The following is a 17,026-nucleotide window of genomic DNA, read 5'->3' on the forward strand; positions in this document are numbered from 1 at the left end:
ATGTTAAAATAATTTCTGACTGAAATTTTTGTGGATACGTAAATTACAATTGAATGTATTAGTGGCAATTATTTGTAATGAACTGATTTTTACAGGTTATAATTGTTATTAAGGTTGAGGAGGAGAACAATGGGTAGAACCAACCCCAAGGGATTTGGCCAAGTGGGTATAAGAAAACAAATAAGTGATTTGGCCAGAGGCCAAAAACTTTAAACCTCGATGCCACTGGAAGGTTTGTCTAGTCATTAACTTCAGGACTTCGGAATTAGTTGAGTTACGCAACGCAAGCATCTGGTTTCAAAAAAACAATATAATGAGTAGCACCCATCCCACTCTCTAATTAAATCTAGCTTGTTTTTATTTTTATATATTTTTTAAAATTTATATTGTCTAAATAATATTAAGGAATAAATTAATTACTTACGGGAACAACAGTAGAATACATGCACCTATGACCTATCTAATTTTTTTATTTGCACGTAATCTTTTTGTAGCCAACTTGAAAAAAAAAAAAAATCCATCTCCTCATAGCCAACCCCCCCCCCCAAAAAAATAATAATAATAATAATAATAATAATAAAATAAAACCCCTCTTCCTTGTACGTAATCTTTTTATTTGCAATGAAAACCTTTCACCTACCTAATTTTTAAAAGGAAATGACAGTAGTGTTGTCATTAAAAAAAGCATTACAAACATTTATGGGTAGTTTAGAAAATAGTGGTGAAAAGTAATGCTTTGTGAATACCCATAAACACAACCCATAGTTTTAGGTATATTTATTGCCCCTAAAGTATTGCCCTAGGGGCACCTATTAGCGGGACCGTTTGAATAAAATGTTATGTGTTAATGTGTTACGGAAGAATGACATGTCTCGTAAAGCGAAAAATAAGTATTTATTGTAAAAAATAAGAACCTTATCGGAACAGAGCTGCCCATCACCACCGGGATAGAACGCGTATCAATAAAAATCCCTATTCCACGATGTACAAGTAGAATAACAACAATGCAAGCCGAACTTAAATAGGGGGCACCACCTAAAATTCCCTCCAAGAATTTGTACTCAACTCAATTCTTTCATCAATAAACCAAGTGCTAAAATCTGATCCTAGATACGCGAACTTAAACACTTTATAATCGACGGTATAAGGATCAAACATAAAACCCAAATCACCTAAACGGTCTTTTTTTTAATAAGAAGATTGAAGAAGTACCTTGAATTCTCTAATTGAAGGGTTGTAGTATATGACAATGGTGGAATTAAACCCAAGTCTGGTGGATATTCTATGCCGTTTCAAGGACCCCAAGTGTTGGAGTTTTTCAATATCTAGATCAATTTCTTTATCTTCGGTTCGGGTTTTGTTGGGGATGAAGGACAAGATAATGTGCAACCGTTATTGAGGGATCGTTTAACGAGGAAGCAGTTGGTGTTTTCAGCGATGACGATGGAGGTGGTGTGATTGTGGCAGAGGGAAATGAAGATAGGGTTTTGGATGAGAGTACACCACGTTTTACAAATTGATTTGGATCAAATAAGTGGTTTCACCGGCTTGCATCAACTAATTACTACTAAGAAATGCTTGTTGCAAGTTTCTTTTTTCTTTTTTCCTATAGGTTATGTTTTGGATCGTTATGTATTGTATTGTGCTTGATTTAATTGTTGTGGACCACAGTGTCTTGTTATTGTATATTTTTTAATATAATATGGCTGCTGCTAGACATGAAAAAAATACAGCAAATGTTGAGCGAAAAAGAGCAAGTTCTCCTGAGCACCGTCATGTACTGTTGAAAGATCCCTATTCATCACATATTAATGTGGGAGAAAAGCCAAAGACCAAAAATCAAGGCATCTGGATGAATTAACGTGCATCTTGACTAATTCCCGGCAACAAAAAATTCCCACAAATCAAAACCATCTAATAAGAATCCTTTTGTGTATATGCCCCAGACTTTCACACAGCCTCTTTCTATACAGTAAGCCAGGATCTCACCTCTCACACTATGCTCTGATTGACACAACTTTCATCCACACTTTTTGCGTTGGAAAATCTTCCACTTCCTCTCACTCCATATGTGGTACACAGTGGCCTTAAAGCACTGTTCTTTTATCAGACATGCCTCTTCGCCACTCGGCAACCAAGTCCAGCATGTCACCAAGTTTTTCAGGGAAAACTATTAAGCCGCGCATCTTTTCAGGAAAAACTCTCAAGCCGCGCATCTGAAGAAGATAACTCGAACATCAAAACATCTTGTTCAATCCCCGTTTTAGCTAATCTGTCTAACACTCGATTCGCTTCACGGAAAGTGTGTCCAGCCGAAGTTTCAGTCTCGGCCATCATCTATTTGCATTCCTCCATCAACACTTCACAGGGAGAGTTTCAGTCTTTTTCAAAAATTTATAATTTACAACTTGAAGTTCATAATTGAAAAGATAATTGGCTCCTAAACACTTCAATCTCACGAGTATGGGATACACAATACCACTGGGGGTTTTAATGTAATTAATCTTATCAATAGCAATCCAGCAGAATTATGTGTCTTCGCTATTAGTCTTGTCAAAGAAATGAAGCCCAAAACTGAAAATAGAGTTACCTTTGTTTAATTACATTAGCTTATCTGTGTATTTACATTTGTTTTGGTAGTTTGTGGTCTTGAACAAGCAAATAACACAAACAACTTGTCGAATTATTCTAGTTACTTATTTACTTAAAACAAGTAAATGAAATAAATGAGCAAATAAAATGACGAACCAAACGAGCCCTAAGACATAAGAGGCTTAACGGGATCAATTATGATCGGTTCGGAAATCCATACGTTTTGGATGAGATTGCCATCCCATTTTCCATCAAGTTACAGATCAACTCTCCAGCCCTCTTAGTATTCTCAAAAAAAAGATATTAGCAAACAAGTCAGAGTAAGCAGAACTCCTGGAGAAGGCAGGAAACAAGAAGCTCACTTCTCAACCTGAAAGAGTGCACAGCGATCTTCCCCAAGGTCTCAAGTTTGGTGACAGAATCAGCATTCTCTCCAATTCAAACAACTTCCCAAACAACATGCTAAGGTAATTGACGACAATAACGAAAAAAGAAATAGCTTTTGGCATCCTCCCATGATTGTGTGAAGTCGAAAAATAACACCTACTAGTACCATCAAACACTGCAACAATAAATCTCGTGTTACATGATACCGATGAAGAAAATTAGCTTGGCAGAAATTAAACTAAATATAATTGTTGGACCATACAACTATTTTCCAATTCCAAAATCGAATTCTGGTCTAATAGATTGAAAGAGGAGGAACAAACACAATGTTATTTACTCATAATTCATAAAACAAAAGCTAGCAACACCATGACCCTAGCAGTGGATAGTTTAATCTGTACAACAGATGGTGGAAGTATGAGCGCTGGTTTTCTCAAGATTGACATCGTGACTTCTTTCCAATTTGCTCCTAATCTTGAGCAAACTAATTAGAGGTCATTTTTAGCTGCTGTAAGTAACCACATGCAACAGACAACGTCATGAAAACTACACAACTAACCACTCTTCAGCCCATATCTCGCATTAGATTCCTAAACCCATCTCGGTAAACAATCCAAAGATCCTCTTGGGTGTCTGCCTTACGCAAAGGCAGCAAATTCACAAACCAAACCAAACCGAGCCTTGTGTCCCAATCAACTGGGGACGGCTACATGAAAAAATCCATAGACTGGTTTTCCACTTTGTGCGTAAACTCAAGCAATCTCATTAGAGGTTATACTTCCCAGCAATAACATTACTAACCACATGAAACAAACACCTTCATGAAAACATTTACCCCATCCAACTAAAAAGAACACCTTGATGAAAAACATACAACTAAACAACTCATCAATTCATATTTTGAATCTTAACCCCATCCCAGTAAAAATGCAAAAGATGATCTCCTCTTGGATGTCTACCTTTTGCAAAAGAGGGACATTAGAATACTGGTTTCTTAAGATGAAGAAATATTGTTACATGCTCATAGAAATTGGATTGTGAGTTCTGAATGAGCAACCACTTCAATGATTTTCTCAACACACATGTAACAAAACTAGAAATAAGATAAAGAACCAATTTGGAGACAGACAAACTTGATTATGAAACATATTGAAGAAAACCCAAGTAAAGGTAACAAAACTAGAAATAAGATAAAGAGCCAATTTGGAGACAAACAAACTTGATATGTAACATATTGAAGAAAATCCAAGTAAAGGTACCATAAAGAGAAATGGCTATCTGTGTCGTAGCCCTGGACTTGCAAGCTTGAAAAAAGTAGCTTTCATTTACAACGCCTTTGGGGAGAAGACTTTCAAGGAGACCTCTCAACAGATGAATGCACCCGCTCATTTAAATTCTTCTTCGTTTGGAGTAAGGTAAATGCAACGACCACCTTGAAGACTTTAGTTGCTCGATGTGCATCACGTGGATAGGAAGCCCACAACCAGTTAAACATGTAAATAAACATGTAAATCATCGATTTCATCATGCTCGGTGTGTCTTTTTACTGAAACCAAGCTCTCTGTGTATTGAAGAACTTGTCAACAATGAGGAGGTGAACGACCATACACCTGATACTCCTTTATCTGCCGGGTATCAAGGTTGTACGACATCATCTGTCCACCACCGCACTCGAGAAGTACCTCACCATTTTTCCGAAATCCCAATGCAAAGTTTGGCTTATGGAGGGGACCAATAGAAATTTTTTTAGTCCAAGTCCAAGACACCTCAACACCGTGTTCATCCATAACCCATATGTCAAAGCACTTTTCGAATGAAAAATCCACCGGTGGAATCAATGAAGGTACCCACCCCCTAGGATAAAGAACCAGCGCAAGGGAATCATTCAGAATGAAAAGTTTCCTTTCGCTGTAATCGTCTAACAAGCAAACTTCTGGCACGGACAATTCATTGAACCCCTCGTCAGTCATACTAAACATCATAATTGACGCACCACGACCGGGGCAGGACGCGTACCAATAAAAATCCCCATTCCACGATGCGCAACAAGAATAAGTGCAATGGAAACCATACTTAACAGGGGACTCTGCATAAACTTCCCTCCAAGAATCTGTACTCAGCTCATAAATTTCAATTGTTTCATCAATCAACCAAGTTTTAAACTCAGGATCCAGATACCCGAACTTAACCACTTTATAATCATTCGTATAGTGATCAAACCCAAATCCCAAATTAGCCATATAGCCTTTTTTATGAGAGGGTTGAGGAAGTACCCTGAATTCTCGCATTGAAGGGTTGCATATGACAATGGTGGAGTGATACCCGCCTTCGGTGAGACAAACGACGCCGTTGCAAGGACCCAATAGTTGAAGCTTTTCAATATCCAAACGAGTGAAAGATATGTCTATATCTTCAGTTAGCAGTTCGTTTGGGATAAAGGACAAGATAATCTTGCCGTTGCCGCCGCGGAGGGCTCGCTTAACGAAGAGGCAGTCGGTGTTTTGGGCGGCACGATAGTGGTGAAGGGAAATGAAGCTAGGGCTTTGGATGAGAGCGTACCAGTTTTTGCAGACCGATTTGGATTGAAGCAGGGATTTCACAGGAAGTCTCCAGAGAATCTCCATGAGCAAATCTTCAGATAGGGTTTCGATCACCATTTTGATTTGATGGCGCGAACTCACCGCTGAGAGCTTCACAGAAACTCGAAATGTAAGGAATCAATCAATCAGTACATCTTATAAGCAAATGTATTTTTGATTTTTAAAAAAAGCCTCCAAATCCCATCCTAAAAATTCTAGAATTTAAGAGAGAGAGAGAGAGAGAGAGAGAATCCTGGCGTGAGAGAGAGACGTGGGGAGTGGAGAGAGATAGAGAGAGCGTGGAGATGTATACAGATTTTTTTTTATTATTATTATCTTATACTAGTATTTTCATAATATTAGAAATGTTATCCTGCGAATATAATGGAAAATATGTTACCGTACATCGAATATGGAGCAAAAAAAAATTACTAAATTATTTTTTTGTTAACTTGCGCTGTGTCTGTTAGATATACGAGGCCAAAAAAAAAAATGATGTAACAATTGTGGGGGAGGAAAATGAAACTAGGGGTTTGAATGAGAGAGTACCAAAAACTAATTTAGATCAAATAAGGGGTTTCACCAGTCTTGCATCAACTTACTATTAAGAAGTGCTTGTTGCTAGGGTTTTTTTTTTCTTTTTTTTCTATATGGGTTGTTTATTTTGGATTGTTATGTATTATTCTTAATTTAGTTTTGCTGTAGACCTCAGTGTCCCATTATTTGACTATCGATAGACATGAAAATATAAGTGTTGTGCGAAATAGATAGTAAATGCTCATGAGCACTGTCATTGTTGCAAAATCCTCATTCATCGCATATTGATGTGGGAGAAAAGCCCAAGACAAAAAATCAAGGGTGTCCGGATGAATCAACGTGCATCTCGACTAATTTTCTGGCGCACTGGCAGGGTACAGAGCCAAAATCAACCAATCAAAACAAGCCAAAGAAGAAGAAAAAAAGCCAGCAAAACCGTTCAGAAGACGAAAAAAATCCCACAAATCAAAACCATCTAACAAGAATCCTTTGTGTCAGTAAGCCAGGATCTCACCTCTCACACTATGCTCTGATTGACACAACTTTGATCCACACTTTTTGAGTTGGAAAATCTTTGCACTTCCTCTCACTCCAATGTCCAATCCCATATGTGGTACACAGAAAACAAAATGAGATTAAGAATTATCAACAAGGATTTTCCAACATTTCACTCCATATGTGGTGGTACACATGGGCCTTTAAGCACTGTGTTTTTATCAGACTTGCCTCTTCCCCACTCGACAACCAAGTCCAACATTTCACTAAGTATCTCGGGAAACCTCTAAAGCCACGCATCTGAAGAAGATAACTCGAACATCAGAACATCTTGTTCAATCACTATTTTAGCTAATCTATCTGCAACTCGATTTGCTTCATGGAAATTGTCCAGTTGATGTTTCGGTCTTATTAGCTCACGAGTATGGGATACACAATACCACTGGAGGTTTTAATGTAATTAATCTTATCATTAGCGATCCAGCGGAATTATGTTGTCCTCACTATTAGTCCCGTCAAAGAAATAAAGCCCAAAACTTAAAATAGAGTTACCTTGTTTAATTAGATTAGATTATCTGTGTATTTATTTTTGTTTTTGCACTTTGTGGTCTTGAATAAGCAAATAACACAAACAACTTGTCGAATTATTGTAGTCACTTATTTACTTAAAACAAGTAAATAAAATAAATGAGCAAATAAAATGATGAACCAAACGATTTTCTCGCAACCTGGTGGCTGGTTGTTTGCCTGAAGTTTGGGACCTTTGGGTGAGGCCAGGGAGTCACAGCCGTGCACTACTAAAGCATTCATGAGAATATACTACGGGTTCGATTTGTTTTAGCATTTCTGTGCGCATATTATGTGTAAATCTAAACCAAAATTGAAACCCGTCGGTTTGTTCAAATATAAAAACGAGGTTAAGGAATCAGGTAAAAACCCGCCTCAATCGAGAAGAGACCAGTTCGGAAATCCATATGTTTCGGATGAGATTGCCATCCCAATTTCCATCAAATTACAGATCAACTCTCCTGCCCTCTTTGTATTCTCAAATAAAGATAGCACACAAGTCAAGTGAGCAGAACTCCTGGAGTAGGCAGGAAACAACAAGCTCACTTCTCAACCTGAAAACAGCGATCTTCCTCAAGGTCTCAGGTTTGGCGACAGAATCAGCATTCTCTCCAATTCAAACAACATGCTAAGGTAATTGACAACAATAATGAAAAAAGAAATAGCTTTTGGCTATTTCTGCCTACTAGTACACCATCAAACAACACTGCAACATTAAATCTCGTGTTACATGATCCCGATGGAGAAAATTAACTTGGCAGAAGTTATTAAACTAAATATAATGGTTGGAACATACAACTACTTTCCAATTCCAAAATCGAATTCTGGTCTAATAGATTGAAAGAGGAGGAACAAACACACTGTTATTTACTCATAATCCATAAAATGAAAGCTAGCAATGCCATGAACCTAGCAGTGGATAGTTTAATCTGTACAACAGATGGTCGAAGTATGAGCTCTGGTTTCTCAAGATTGACATCGTGACTTCTTCCCAATTTACTCCTAATCTTGAGCAAACGCATTAGAGGTCATTTTTAGCAGCTATAAGTAACCACATGCAACAGACACCTTCATGAAAACTACACAACTAACAACTCTTCATCCCATATCTTCCATTAGATTCCAAAACCCGCCTCCTTAAGCAATCCAAAGATCCTCTTGGGTGTCTGCCTATTGCAAAGGCAGGAAATTCACAGACTAACCAAACCAAACCAAGCCTTGTGTCCCAATCAATTGGGTCGGCTACATGAAAAAATCCACAGACTGGTTTTCCAATTTGTGCCTAAACGCAATCTCATTAGAGGTTATATTTCTCACCTATTATTAACATTACTAACCACATGAAACAAACACCTTCAAGAAAACATTTACCCCATCCAACTAAAAAAACACCTCCATGAAAACCATACAGCTAAACAACTCATCAATCCATATCTTGAATCTTAACCCCATCCCAGCAAAAAATGCAAAGATGAACTACTCTTGGATGTCTACCTTCTGCAGAAGAGGGAAATCAGAATACTGGTTTTCTTAGGATGAAGAAATATCGTTACATGCTCATGGAAATCGGCTTGTGAGTTCTGACTGAGCGCAACCACTTCAATGATTTTCTCAACACACGTGTAACAAAACTAGACATAAGATAAAGACCCAATTTGGAGACAAACAAACTTGATTATGAAACCTATTGAAGAAAACCCAAGTAAAGTTACCATAAAGAGAAATGGCTATCTGTGTCCTAGCCATGGACTTGCAGGCTTGAAAAAAATAGCTTTCATTTTCAACGCCTTTGAGGAGAAAACTGTCAAGGAAACCTCTCAACAGATAAATGCAGCCACTCATTTACATTCTTCTTTGCTTGGAGTAAGGTAAATGCAACTACTGCCGTAATAGTTGCCCGATGTGCATCACGTGAATAGGAAGCCCACAACCAGTTAAACATGTAAATCATCGGTTTCATCATGCTCATTGTGTCTCTTGACTGAAACCAAGCTCTCTGTGTGTGGAAGAACTTGCAAACAACAAGGAGGTGAATGACTGTACACTTGATACTCCTTTATCTGCCGGGTATCAATGTTGTCAGACATCATCTGTCCATCACCGCACTCGAGAAGGAACTCACCATTTTTTCGAAATCCCAATGCAAAGTTTGGCTTCTGGAGGGGACCAATAGAAATTTTTTTAGTCCAAGACACCTCAACGCCGTGTACATCCATAACCCATATGTCAAAGCACTTTTCGAATGACAACTTCACCGCCCACAATGGAGGTACCCACGTACTTGGATAAAGAGCCAGCGCAAGGGAATCATTCAGAATGAAAAGTTCCCTTGCCCCCGAATTGTCTAACAAGCAAACTTCTGGCAAGGGCAATTCATTGAACACCTCGTTGGTCATACTAAACACAATAATTGCCGCATCACCACCGTGGCAGAACGCGTACCAAAAAAAATCCCCATTCCAAGACACGCAAGAAGAATAAGTGCACTCGAAACCGTACTCAACAGGGGACGCCGCATCAACTTCCCTCCAACAATCTGTACTCAGCTCGTATATTTCAATTCTTTCATCAAGCCAACAAGTTTTAAACTCAGGATCCAGATACCCGAACCTAACCACTTTATAATCATTGGTATAGTGATCAAACCCAAATCCCAAATTAGCCATATAGCCTTTTTTATGAGAGGGTTGAGGAAGTACCCTGAATTCTCGCATTGAAGGGTTGCATATGACAATGGTGGAGTTAAGCGCGAGTCTGATCAGACAAACGACGCCGTTGCAAGGACCCAATAGCTGGAGTTTCTCAATATCCAAACCAGTGAAAGATATGTCTATATCTTCGGTTGGGGTTTCGTTTGGGATCAAGGACAAGATAATCTTGCCGTTGCCGCCGTCGAGGGCTCGCTTAACGAGGAGGCAGTCGGTGTTTTGGGCGGCCGCGATGGAGGCGGCGCGATGGTGGTGGAGGGAAATGAAGCTAGGGTTTTGGATGAGAGCGTACCAGTTTTTGCAGACCGATTTGGATTGAAGCAGGGATTTCACAGGAAGTCTCCAGAGAATCTCCATGAGCAAATCTTCGGATAGGGTTTCGATCGCCATTTTGATTTCGGCTATGGATAGCTTCTGGTCTTCCATGCTAACTAGGGAAAAAAAAAAAAACCCCTCACCGCTTCGAACTTCACAGTTCGCAGGTACTCGAAAGTGAGGAAATCAAATCTCGAAACAAATGCCTTGAAAGCTGCGGTGCCTTTGGATTAGTTTTGCCATTATTCTTTAAAAAAAAAAGTTTGGTCATACTTTTTAATTTTTAATTTTTTTCCGTCAACGAACCAATAATTCAGCAAAAATAAATTGACGTGTAATTAACAAATACAAAAATATTTAAATAAAGTTAAAAAAATAATCTAGCTCAATATATTAAACCAAAACACACGTAACGGTAAAAGCACATCAAAATCAACCTGGCTTAAACCTATATTCCTACTATATCAAATAGATAGAGATTTCAGTTAAACTTATTGTTCAAATTAAGACGGGACTCAAATCTTTGCTCAAATTTTCAAAGGCTATATTGTGTCTCTTAAACTTACAACTATGGCATTAATAAAGCTTTTGCCCAAATATATGTTTGGATTTGGGTTTTCCCATTGGAGAATTTCTTATCAGTGTGGTTTTTTTCTCGAATTTGACCAACAGTATAGGTAAAGGCTCGAGATGCTCTAAGAATTTTTCTATGAAAAAATTGAGCAGTTTCGCACTTGCCATATTGCATGGCCTCCAATTAATAATAGGGCTCCTCTGAGATAAATGTGTTCAAAAATTTCTCACAACGCAGGAGTATCTTCTTTACAAAGACTTGATATGGGACCCAGAACTTTCCCATTTACAACGCCACAAAACCCTAAAGCAAAAATACAAGGAATTTCATTAGACCTTCGCATGAATTACAGTTTACGTTAGATTGTTCATTAACAGCAACAACCAAAAAAAGAAAAAGGATTAGTGTCGGTGGTATTAGATGGTAAAGTGCATGCATACAGCAATTGTGTTGTTCAATACGCTATAATTGTGGGCATTCAATTTAGATGGGAAAAACATGCACGTGAAGATGGCCCCCCATTTAATTCGTTTTGAGTGCCGAGCGGGTAGCGCACATGTGGTACCCTGTCGGCGATCCCAGCCGTCCAAATATATTTTGAACGGTTGGAATTTCAAAGAGAGAAAAAGAGGAGGAGATTGATGGGATGAGGGGAGAGAGGAAATAAATTCCAACTGTCCAAAACATGTTTGGATGGTTGAGATCGCCGACGGGTACCGCCACATGGTACCCACTCGGCACTCAAAAACTTCTCTTAATTTGATTTGGTCAAGTGCCGGTAGATATAAAGTTATGTATGCAGGCAAACCCATACCATGGCTTCTTGCTCAGGATGTGGATGGTATAATGGAGCAAGATGGCAAGAGGATCTGGTTCATGACCCGATTCAACACCTTATACTTGAAAAAGGAAAAAGGTTGAACAAATGACTAAAGATCTCAATAATAAGCAACTCGAGACTTTGCCGAAAGAAACAATAGTAAAAGTACCTGAACAATTTTACTGTTGCCTCCCCACACATTTACTACTAAAAGATAAGGCAACACTAAGATATTTCAATCCGAAAGAAGTGAAAAATGAAACTGGAATTGTATGCACGCGCCAAACGAACCATTAGCTGAAAGCCTTTGGGACAATGTCAATTGTATGCTGCATACCTTTCTTATTGCAGAGGAAAGAACACATATGGGAAAAAAGAAAACTCTCTGGCGTTCTCCTACGTGAAAGGACACGGCTAGTCGAAAACATGCACAAAACATAAAATAGACAGGCATTATATAGCAGAATGACTAACATTAGAATGCACAATGACTAGTATTGACTACCATCAAACACAATGAAACGATCTCAGATTACCTGAATCCCCCAATAAAATGACAGGCATTATATTGCCTAAGGACTGAAATAGTACACCAATCGGAGTTGAATGAATCCCAGAAAGGCAAAAGAAAAAGAAAACCCAGTATAAATAAACCATTAATCGAAGTAATGGTGTGTAGAAAATTTCAAAATTTCTAGTCAGTGGTAAAAACAAATGCTAGTTTAGTAATTGAATAAGAACAAACAGATACATAGCTAGTTCCAAATAAAAAAAGGCTACTGCGATAAATGGAAACAATAGAATTGACCGTGAAGCTTTACATCATGTCGTGCCCCTAGCACTGGATAAGGACAGTAGATGATGGTATGGGAAACCAATATGAGCTTTGGTTTATAAGAGATTACCCCTGTTTCTTTCTGTCTATACTGCTCATCTTGGGCAATATAATGAAAGATTATTAACCATTTGCTATAGACCTCAACAGAAAAAGACAGAATTCTCAAGGAGAATTTCTCAATCAATGTCTTGCTTCGTAACCCCATCTCACCACAAGAATACAATTTCTCTCATTGATCCACTGATAAACACCGCTTAGGATACACCTCTTAGGAGAAACTCCACTGATAAACTCCCCTTAGGAGACACCTCTTCCAGAGGCAGGAAATTCAGAGACTGGTTTTGACAAGGTAATCAAATTTCATCAGATGGTCATAGACTCATAGTCAAAATTATTTGTTGTGGTTCAGAAATCACTTTAATGTGTAACTTAACATCAGAGTGACAAAGTCGGAATTTGGAAGCAAGCAAACTCCATTTCAACATATACTTGAGGAAACCCCAGTAAAAGCCAACATCTTATTGCTTACAAAGTAAAAAAAGTAGTGTGGTTAAGACAATATTTGAATGCAAGCAAATCCCATTATGCAGAATGTACTCAAGAAAACACAAGTAAACTCAAGATACACGATAATAAACATGGCTGTCCATCGTCCAAGCCATGAAACTCGAACCTTTCCCTCCTCTGCGCCTATTTGCATACTGGAAGAACTTGCCACAATAAGACTGTCAAGGAGACCTCCAAGAAGCTAATTGGAACCACTCACTCATCTTCTTCTAGAACCAGTCGCTTACCTCCTTCCATTAGAATTATTGCAACTGGAGGCAACTACCTAAAGGACTTAACCCATTATGCAGCACAAAACTTGTTTACCAACTTCTTGAGGTTACAAAAGCCCATACTGGAGTTATTGCTATGACTCAACGTATCCATTGTGCTAATTGTGTCTCTTGACCGAAACCAAGCTCCATGTATATGGAAGAACTTGTATATTTGGGGGTGGAGGCCAACCTTGTACTTGATCATGGACTTGATACTCCTTCCTTTCTTGAGTATTAAGGTTGTACGACATCATCTGTCCATAGCCGCTCTCCACAAGGAACTCACCATTTAGCCGGAACCCCAATGCCCAGTCGAGTTGCTGGAAGGGTCCGATAGTGAACTTTTTAGTCCACGACACCTCGACATCCTCTTCATTCATTACCCATATATCAAAGGACTTCTCCAATGAAAACTCCTCAGGTAGAAACACAAATGGATTTGACCACCAATTCGGATAAATAACCATGGCAAGGGAATTGTCCAAAACGAAAAGTTTCTTTTCGCTGTGCTGGTCTAACAAGCAAACTTCTGGCACAGGCATCTCTTCGAACGCCTCGTCGGACATTCTAAATGCCATAATCACTGGACTACCACCATGTTTATGGTAGGCGTACCAGAAAAAATCCCCATTCCACGATGCATACGAATCATTAAAACAGGTGAAACCGGACACGACAGGGGACTCCGCATCAAGTTCCCTCCAAGAATCTTTACTCAAATCATACATTTCAACTCTTTCATCAATGTGCCTAATGGGTAAATCTGTACTCATCACCGCGAATCTGACCACTTTATAATCATTCATATACGGATCAAACCCAAATCCCAAATTGCACATATGATCATTTTTATAAGAGGGTTCAGGAAGTACCCTAAATTCTTTGATTGAAGGGTTGCATAGCACAATGGGGGAACTCGAACTGAATCGGGTGAGACAAACGACGCCGTTACAAGGCCCCAAGATTTGTAGATGTTTAATATCAAGACCAGTCGAAGATATGTCAATATCCTCAACTGGGGTTTCATTGGGGACGAAGGACAAGGTGACGCCGCCCTCGCCGCCGTTGAGGAATCGCTTAACGAGTAGGCAGTCGGTGTTTTCGGCAGCGGCGATAGAGGCGGCGCGATCGTGGTGGAGGTAAACAAAGTTAGGGCTTTGGATGAGAGCATACCAGTTTTTGCAGACTGACTTTAACTGAAGCAAGGATTTCACTGGAAGCCTCCACAGAATCTCCATGAGCAGATCTTCAGATAAGTTTTCGATCGCCATTTTGATTTGATGGTGCGAGGGATTCAAGATCTCTATGGATGTTTTTATAGAGCATCCCCTCTCTCTCTCTCTCTCTCTCTCTCTCGGCATAACACTGATAACAGTATCCCACCCTTTGGCCGTTACGAAATTACGACTGAATTTGCATTTAGACCAGTTACTCTAATTTTCCCTCGACAAGGGGAGTAATTTATGTTGACTACCATAAAAGATTGGGAATGGTCAGAATACTCATTTATGGTTGGATAATTGGCATCCTCTGGGTCCCTTTTTTAAAAGATTTGGTGAGAGTGTTGTGTACAATCTTGGCAGGTCTTTGCTTTCAAAAATCAATTTGACCGATTATCCTATGATATAATTTCGAAACAGATTTATATTCCCGAAAATTTAAAACGGGTTATGCTCCAGTGTTGCAATCTTATATTTTGCAAGATAATTTGTTCCAAAATCATATCTAATGTTCAATAAACTTGATTTTTGGCATACTACATGTTATCAACAAGCAAAATGAAATGAACTGTTTTGATCATTGACATGAGATCGTAAAAAAAATTTAAGAGCCGGGATTGAAGAGAGTGTGCTCTCCAATGAACTGTGAAGTGGAAATGAAATAGAAACAAACTCAGAAGATTTGGATGAGATACTGGAGACTTCAACGAAACAAACATCGATTGAAATCATTTTAACAATTTCGCATTACTTTGTCAAACAATGGTCCCTGCATGTTTATAGGAAACGGCAACTCCAAGATGTTTCAATCGAAGAAGTGACACATGAAACTGGAATTGTATGCAGGGGCCAAACGTTCCTGAATCATCAGCTCAAAGCTTTTGGGACTCCAATTGTAAGCTGCATTAATATTGTACACTGTAACTCGATTAGCTAATCTGTCTGCAACTCGATTCGCCTCACGAAAAGTGTGTCCAATCGAGGTTTCAGTCTTTGCCATCATCTCTCTGAATTCCTCCGCGAAGACTTTATAGGGATGAGTTTGGTGGTGGTGCGAGTATGATCATTGTTGATAGCAGGAATTACTTCTTAGTTCTCTATGTGGCAGTGGCCTACGAAGCACTTGCATCCTTGAGAGGAAACAAGAGTCTTCTGCAAGAGCTCTATATCTGTGTCCTTGCCCGCAAACCTCCATGACTAGCTTCGCAGCATTCGCAGTCGATTCAATAATACCTACAGTACCACCATATTATCTAACGATCTGCAACCATTTTAGAATCCCACAAATCTCATGTAACACAATCCCCGCAACAAAAATAAAACTAGGAGAAATTATATTGACCCCAGTTATAGGACTAAAGAAAAGGCCCCAAAAAAAAAAAAAAAAACCATTGTCGGTTGTAAACACAATTTCTAGTTTAATAAATGGAAAGAGACGGAAAAAACACATTACTATTTCCAGATAAACAAATGCTGGTGTAACAAATTCAAATAGCAGGATTTAACTTAAAGCTTAGAGCGCCTTCAGCAGTGGATAGTTTCGTGGGTGATGGCGCCACATTAGTTTTTAGCCTACAAGGTATGTTTCCTAAAGATTGACACTGTGTTTTATGTAGGATCTCCTACATGAATGGACATGGCAAGTTGAACATATGCATCAAACATCAAAAAGACAGGCATTTTAACGCACAATGACTACCATCAAACACAGTGCAACATTCTCCTATTACATGAATCCCCCAATAAAATGAAAGGCATCATATTGCACAAGGACTGCAATAGTACACCAATCCATGTTGAATGAATCGCAAAAAACAAAAGAAAATGAAAACCCAGTGTAAATTAACCATTAACCAAAGTAATTGTATGTATAAAAGTTAAAATTTTCTTGTCAGTGGTAAAAACAAATGCTAGTTTAGTAAATTGAACTAGAAGGAACAGATACATTGCTATTTTCAGATAAAAAAAGGCTACGGTGATTAATGGAAAACAATAGAATTGACCATGCAGCTTACCATCATGCCCCGAGCACTGGATACTTGTATGTAGGACGTCACGACAGGAGATGATGGTATGATGGGAATCCAATATGAGCTATGGTTTATAAGAGATTGCCCCTGTTTCTTTCTATCTTTACTACTCATCTTGAGCAATATCATGAGAGATTATCAGCCATTTGCTATAGACCTCGACAGAAAAAGACTGAAATAGGTGGAGAATTCCTCAATTAATATCTTGCTTTGTAACCCATCTCACCCCAAGAATACAAGTTCTCTCATTGATCCACTGATGAACTCACCTTAGGAGACGCCTCTTGCAGAGGCAGGAAATTCAGAGACTGGTTTTGACAAGCAATCAAATTTCATCAGATGGTCATAGTCAATATTGTTTGTTGTGGCTCGGAAACCACTTTATGTGTAACTTAACATCAGAGTAAACCATATCAAAAAAAACATCAGAGTGAACAAATCAGAATTTGGAAGCAAGCAAACTCCATTTCAATATATTGTTACGAAAACCCCAGTAAAATCAACATATAATTTCTTGACATTAGAGAGACAGTAAAAAAATCG

At 38.7% G+C, this 17,026-nt stretch overlaps 3 protein-coding genes across 3 annotated transcripts; all 3 read right to left on the bottom strand.

The window, feature by feature from the left end:
• Positions 1 to 2,780: 2,780 nt before the first annotated feature.
• On the bottom strand, positions 2,781 to 5,822 carry LOC131304562 (F-box protein At3g07870-like). Its single transcript, XM_058331828.1, has 2 exons — positions 4,239 to 5,822; positions 2,781 to 3,154 (listed from the first exon to the last, which is right to left on the bottom strand). Exon 1 carries the CDS (start codon positions 5,634 to 5,636, stop codon positions 4,560 to 4,562), a length of 1,077 nt encoding a protein of 358 aa, XP_058187811.1. The 5' UTR covers positions 5,637 to 5,822; the 3' UTR covers positions 2,781 to 3,154; positions 4,239 to 4,559.
• On the bottom strand, positions 3,970 to 10,365 carry LOC131304561 (F-box protein At3g07870-like). Its single transcript, XM_058331827.1, has 2 exons — positions 8,795 to 10,365; positions 3,970 to 4,072 (listed from the first exon to the last, which is right to left on the bottom strand). Exon 1 carries the CDS (start codon positions 10,289 to 10,291, stop codon positions 9,092 to 9,094), a length of 1,200 nt encoding a protein of 399 aa, XP_058187810.1. The 5' UTR covers positions 10,292 to 10,365; the 3' UTR covers positions 3,970 to 4,072; positions 8,795 to 9,091.
• A 2,984-nt stretch (positions 10,366 to 13,349) lies between these two features.
• On the bottom strand, positions 13,350 to 14,504 carry LOC131302819 (putative F-box protein At3g24700). The gene has a single exon (XM_058329612.1). The coding sequence runs from the start codon at positions 14,502 to 14,504 to the stop codon at positions 13,350 to 13,352; it is 1,155 nt and encodes a 384-aa protein (XP_058185595.1).
• Between the last annotated feature and the right edge of the window lie 2,522 nt (positions 14,505 to 17,026).

This window comes from Rhododendron vialii, chromosome 10a, assembly GCF_030253575.1.
Source record: "Rhododendron vialii isolate Sample 1 chromosome 10a, ASM3025357v1".
Lineage (NCBI taxonomy): Eukaryota > Viridiplantae > Streptophyta > Magnoliopsida > Ericales > Ericaceae > Rhododendron > Rhododendron vialii.